General features: G+C 42.7%; 1 protein-coding gene across 1 annotated transcript; it reads left to right on the forward strand.

Annotated features, from left to right (window-relative positions):
• The first annotated feature begins 1,158 nt into the window (after positions 1 to 1,158).
• Positions 1,159 to 3,174, forward strand: LOC118399222 (tudor and KH domain-containing protein-like). Its single transcript, XM_035795125.2, has 4 exons — positions 1,159 to 1,346; positions 1,568 to 1,719; positions 2,064 to 2,239; positions 2,416 to 3,174. The coding sequence occupies exons 2-4, from the start codon at positions 1,687 to 1,689 to the stop codon at positions 2,522 to 2,524; spliced, it is 318 nt and encodes a 105-aa protein (XP_035651018.1). The 5' UTR covers positions 1,159 to 1,346; positions 1,568 to 1,686; the 3' UTR covers positions 2,525 to 3,174.
• Positions 3,175 to 6,352: the final 3,178 nt, after the last annotated feature.

Below are 6,352 nucleotides of genomic sequence, written 5' to 3' on the forward strand. Positions count from 1 at the left end.
AAGCCACGGACGTTAGTTTCTTCTAACGAGTCTGGTTCTGAGTACCTCCCCTACGATGAGTCTGGTTCTGAGTCTAATGAGTCTGGTTCTGAGTACCTCCCCTACGATGAGTCTGGATCTGAGTCTAATGAGTCTGGTTCTGAGTACCTCCCCTACGATATCTAGAATGGAAATACATTCTAGACCATCTGATTGGTCCCAGAAACCGATTGTTTGGGCCAGAGTCAGAACACACGTGGGTTTAGAGACATTTTGAAAAGACATGCTAACCTCTCACCATCACCAATAACAGGAGAGGTTAGCATGCCTTGGGGGTATGATCAGTGACCCTGTGGTGGTTCATTTCTTTACTATCAAATGAGGAGAGACAAACTTATTGCACAAGTCAGAGTTATACTTAAACTAAATATTTAATCACTTATTAACAAGGGAGCAGGTCAATACAACGTACACATATAAAGTGAATCGATTGAGTGGTCTACGATAATGATGACTGGTCATGGCTGGTCGACAATTCACGCTCAGATAAATCGTTAAGAGCCCCGAGACAAAAGTACAAGGGTCTTTTATAGCCAAGATACACCCCTTTCAACCTACATGACCAACAACAGATATATAGAACGGGTAACAAGGTTAAGATCTGGATGAACGATACCTATAATACATAGCAGACAGCATCTGCTGTGTCAACAGTTTTCATTGTACCAGTGTCTGTCCCTCTGACTCCAAACTGGAACCATCTCTCCCTGGTACCATATAGAACAGAAACAATAACTAATGCTCTGGAATGCTCTTTAGGTTTTTCATTCATTCAGGATTATCCGTAAATTTGTAGTCATTACATACTAAGAATATGGAACCAAATCGACATTTTTGACTACTTTATTTATAAGAATCTTTAGGGGTGTCAATCTTAAATCACCCCTATAAAAAAATACTTAAAACAATCTATTTTTCTGAGCAATTGTACTAGTATAAAATAATATAATTTCCCCTTTTTTTGCTTACAATATACTGTAGCATAGTATTAGATTGTATACAGTCATTATTGTTCTAATTCACCAATGGTGTCAATATTGTAGGAACCCACTGTATGTATAAGAGCATCTGGGTGTGTGGACCCTACTCTGTTACTACAAAGTTCAGAGGTAACTGAAATAAAAACCCACACAGGAGCTGAAGCCGGAGGAGGCTCCACGATCTTTCAGGGTGAAGGAAGCGGGGCTGTTCCAGGCTAATGGCAGCAGGAGAGGAGTTACAGCTGGATAGAGAGGCACGAGAGGAGGAGATGGAGGAGGATGAAATCGTCTCACCTGGCTCCCTATCAGAGGTTTTCAAATTCTAAAGTAGGTTTAGAAGTTCTGAAAATGTGGCTTTTTGAAAAGTTGTACCCATTTGAAATTGGCTGTACAATACTGAGATTAATACAGGTGCGCTGTCATTGATACTAAACATTTAGTCAAAAATCATTGACTACGGAATGAGTTTTCCTTTTCTCTGCACCACAATGCAATGGTGTGCATGTTGATATTTTCGCTCAAATCTCCCTTTCTCTTGTCCTGTCCAGTTCCCAGTCCAGACCTGAGCTTCCAGACAGATGAGCACCTGGAAGTGCATGAGTCAACGTCAGAGAACCCCCACCACTTCTGGATCCAGATTCTAGGGCTGGACAAACTTATTGTCGAGATGAGCCGCTTCAACAGCAAAGGAACCCGGCAGGTCAGTCATACCTTGCTTGTGTTCTATAGACACCAAACAGACAAATGGATTGAAACAAGGAGGAACTATTTGGTATTTTCCTATAAATGCGCTCATTTTTTATTTTTTTTTGCTAAATATTTTCTGTTGCTACATGTTGTGTGTTGCTAAATATTTTATTTTGCTAAATGTTTTCTGTTGTGTGCCCTCATGAACATGACTTTCTAGATTCCATCTACAATGAACCACTGAAATAGAATGGTGTCTAGAGCTGACTCTATTATTTTATTCTCCATCACAGAGAAACACAATATGTTTCTATAGTGTTGAACTTTAGTGTTGAGCCCTATGTGTGATGGCTCCAGGAGCACCGAGTGGAGATCTTCATGGTGGGGGACATTGCGGCTGCTCCGTACCCGGACTATAGCACCTGGAACAGGGCGAGGCTCCTGGGGGTGATGGGCTCTGGCTTGGTGGACCTCCACTATGTCGACTTTGGAGACAATATTGAACAACCCAGGGACAGTCCACGAAGTATGAGGTGAGAGGTCAGGGTTATGAGGTTACGGCTCTGAAATAAATAATTTTGTTTCCAAGAAATTCCAGCACTCCTCGTTGTATTGCAAATGTAATAAATAATAGATGAAAGCTGTTACTCTAATAGCTGTTAGCTATTTGGCTAATGGTTTGTCTTTTCTTCTCTCATGCCCCTTTTAGGAGTGACTTCCTCAGCCTACCATTCCAGGTCATCGAGTGCAGCTTAGCTGGAGTCAACCCAGCAGGCAGGTGTGGAGAGAAGAAGTCCTGGATGACTTTGACCGCCTGACATATGTTGCTTAGTGGAGACCCCTGCTGGCCAAACTGTGCAGCTACACCCACTCTGGCTCAGTGTACTCTACAGCTGAAATCAAATCAAATTTTATTTGTCACATACACATGGTTAGCAGATGTTAATGCGAGTGTAGCGAAATGCTTGTGCTTCTAGTTCCGACAATGCAGTAATAACCTTCAAGTAATCTAACTAACAATTCCAAAACTACTGTCTTATACACAGTGTAAGGGGTTAAAGAATATGTACATAAGGATATATGAATGAGTGATGGTACAGAGCAGCATAGGCAAGATACAGTAGATGGTATCGAGTACAGTATATACATATGAGATGAGTATGTAAACAAAGTGGCATAGTTAAAGTGGCTAGTGATACATGTATTACATAAGGATGCAGTCGATGATATAGAGTACAGTATATACGTATGCATATGAGATGAATAATGTAGGGTAAGTAACATTATATAAGGTAGCATTGTTTAAAGTGGCTAGTGATATATTTACATCATTTCCCATCAATTCCCATTATTAAAGTGGCTGGAGTTGAGTCAGTGTCAGTGTGTTGGCAGCAGCCACTCAATGTTAGTGGTGGCTGTTTAACAGTCTGATGGCATTGAGATAGAAGCTGTTTTTCAGTCTCTCGGTCCCAGCTTTGATGCACCTGTACTGACCTCGCCTTCTGGATGATAGCGGGGTGAACAGGCAGTGGCTTGGGTGGTTGATGTCCTTGATGATCTTTATGGCCTTCCTGTAACATCGGGTGGTGTAGGTGTCCTGGAGGGCAGGTAGTTTGCCCCCGGTGATGCGTTGTGCAGACTTCACTACCCTCTGGAGAGCCTTACGGTTGAGGGCGGAGCAGTTGCCGTACCAGGCGGTGATACAGCCCGCCAGGATGCTCTCGATTGTGCATCTGTAGAAGTTTGTGAGTGCTTTTGGTGACAAGCCGAATTTCTTCATCCTCCTGGGGTTGAAGCGGCGCTGCTGCGCCTTCTTCACAATGCTGTCTGTGTGAGTGGACCAATTCAGTTTGTCTGTGATGTGTATGCCGAGGAACTTCAAACTTGCTACCCTCTCCACTACTGTTCCATTGATGTGGATAGGGGGGTGTTCCCTCTGCTGTTTCCTGAAGTCCACAATCATCTCCTTAGTTTTGTTGACGTTGAGTGTGAGGTTATTTTCCTGACACCACACTCCGAGGGCCCTCACCTCCTCCCTGTAGGCCGTCTCGTCGTTGTTGGTAATCAAGCCTACCACTGTTGTGTCGTCCGCAAACTTGATGATTGAGTTGGAGCGTGCGTGGCCACGCAGTCGTGGGTGAACAGGGAGTACAGGAGAGGGCTCAGAACGCACCCTTGTGGGGCCCCAGTGTTGAGGATCAGCGGGGAGGAGATGTTGTTGCCTACCCTCACCACCTGGGGGCGGCCCGTCAGGAAGTCCAGTACCCAGTTGCACAGGGCGGGGTCGAGACCCAGGGTCTCGAGCTTGATGACGAGCTTGGAGGGTACTATGGTGTTGAATGCCGAGCTGTAGTCGATGAACAGCATTTTCACATAGGTATTCCTCTTGTCCAGATGGGTTAGGGCAGTGTGCAGTGTGGATGAGATTGCATCGTCTGTGGACCTATTTGGGCGGTAAGCAAATTGGAGTGGGTCTAGGGTGTCAGGTCGGGTGGAGGTGATACGGTCCTTGACTAGTCTCACAAAGCACGGAAGTGAGTGCTACGGGGCGGTAGTCGTTTAGCTCAGTTACCTTAGCTTTCTTGGGAACAGGAACAATGGTGGCCCTCTTGAAGCATGTGGAGACAGCAGACTGGTATAGGGATTGATTGAATATGTCCGTAAACACACCGGCCAGCTGGTCTGCGCATGCTCTGAGGGCGCGGCTGGGGATGCCGTCTGGGCCTGCAGCCTTGCGAGGGTTAACACGTTTAAATGTCTTACTCACCTCGGCTGCAGTGAAGGAGAGACTGCATGTTTCCTGTGTAATGATCATGCTGTTTAATCAGCTTCTTGATATGCCACACCTGTCAGGTGAATGGATTGTCTTGGCAAAGGAGAAATGCTCACTAACAGGGATATAAACACATTTGTTCCCAAATGTTTAAAGAAACAAGGTTTTTGTGTGTATGAAACATTTCTGGGATCTTTTATTTCAGCTCATGAAACATGGCACACGCTTTACATGTTGCGTATATATTTTTGTTCAGTATAGTTTCTCAACATTTTTAAGCTAAAAGTTCTGATCAGTTGCATCAGACATTGCTTTTTAACTTTAAAAAAAAATTAACCTAGGCCTACTAGTTGAATAAATTTGGGATTTATTGTCCCACAACTGTCCCAGAGTCTGTTTGGAATATGATATTAGAATAGGTCAACTTTTGGACTATGGGGGATAGTAGATTGAAAGGCTAGGTATTTTGCTCTTTGTTGCTCGTCTTGTTGGCTGAGGAAAAGTCCATGTGGACAGTTATCGTAACATCTTCAAAGTGCGCATCAGGATTCGGTAAGAAGGACCGCACATCGTTGAATCCTCAACTTGCATGTTCTGTTAAGATGAATTACCATAAACTAAATGTGATTTTTGTCATTCTGAGCACCATGGGTAGATGCACTAATCAGGTTACACACACAATGCCTATGGGTCCGGTACATTTTCCAAATGTCTGGTAAATTAAAATGCTGCCGGTCAAATGTCTGGCGCCACATTTTCCTAACAGAAACCCTGAACTATAAATCTATTTTGCAATCGGTATGGCACAGCTGTCAACATCCTGGTCCTCAAATGAAACTGGTGTACTTTTTAAGAATATTTTTATTCCTCTGCCATTTTTGATCCTTTATATTGGGCAGACAGACCAGTTCCCTACTGTACCTCCTCCCGCTGCCACCTGCCTCCTCCATTTTGGGGGTAATGCTGTAATAAATTGGTTTTAATCTTGGATTGAGCAGACCTTCCCATACAATTCTGCAACTCCATGAAAGACAACTCCATGAAAGACAACTCTACCATTCCAATTTACAATATAATTTCAAATCAAAATACTCTTTTCAAACATCTTGACCATAAATACAGGTATTTTATTAACCAGGTTTTATCAATAGGTGCCCTTCTTTGCGAGGTATTGGAAAACCTCCCTGGTCTTTCTGGTTGAATCTGTGTTTGAAATTCACTGCTCGACAGAGGGACCTTACAGATCATTGTATTTTGTGGGGTACAGAGATGAGGTCATCGTTCAATGTCATGTTAACCACTATTATTGCACACAGAGTGAGTCCATGCAACTTATGTGACTTGTTAAGGAACTTTTTACTCATGAACTTATTTAGGCTTGACATAACAATCGGGTTGAATACGACATTTCAGCTTTTCATTTTGTATTAATTTGTATGTAGGCCAGTGACACAAAATCTAAATGTAATCCATTTTAAATTCAGGCTGTAACACAACAAAAATGTAGAAAAAGTCTAGGGGTGTGAATACTTTCTGAAGGCACTGTAGGTAATTGTGGCTAATGTTTGGATTGTGTTGTTTGGTTTTCACTTATTTTCTATCTGTATGGAAATGCAAATGTACGCCTCTGTAATATTGTGCTTCAGATGTTTATGTTGTGAGAAAGAATTAAGAGTTAAGGGTTTTCTGATTTGATTTCAAAGTACACTACAAAGTCATTTTAAATTGAATCTTGAATCGGAACCCTTTGCCAGTTTACTTTGATCATTTTACTTTTGTGATCAAAGATTGTGGTAATTTAACTGGAAGGAGGGTAAATCATTTACATGACAATAGGGATGGTCTGTTTTGTTTTCTACAACTCTCGTTCAAC

This window comes from Oncorhynchus keta, chromosome 24 (genome assembly GCF_023373465.1).
Source record: "Oncorhynchus keta strain PuntledgeMale-10-30-2019 chromosome 24, Oket_V2, whole genome shotgun sequence".
NCBI lineage: Eukaryota > Metazoa > Chordata > Actinopteri > Salmoniformes > Salmonidae > Oncorhynchus > Oncorhynchus keta.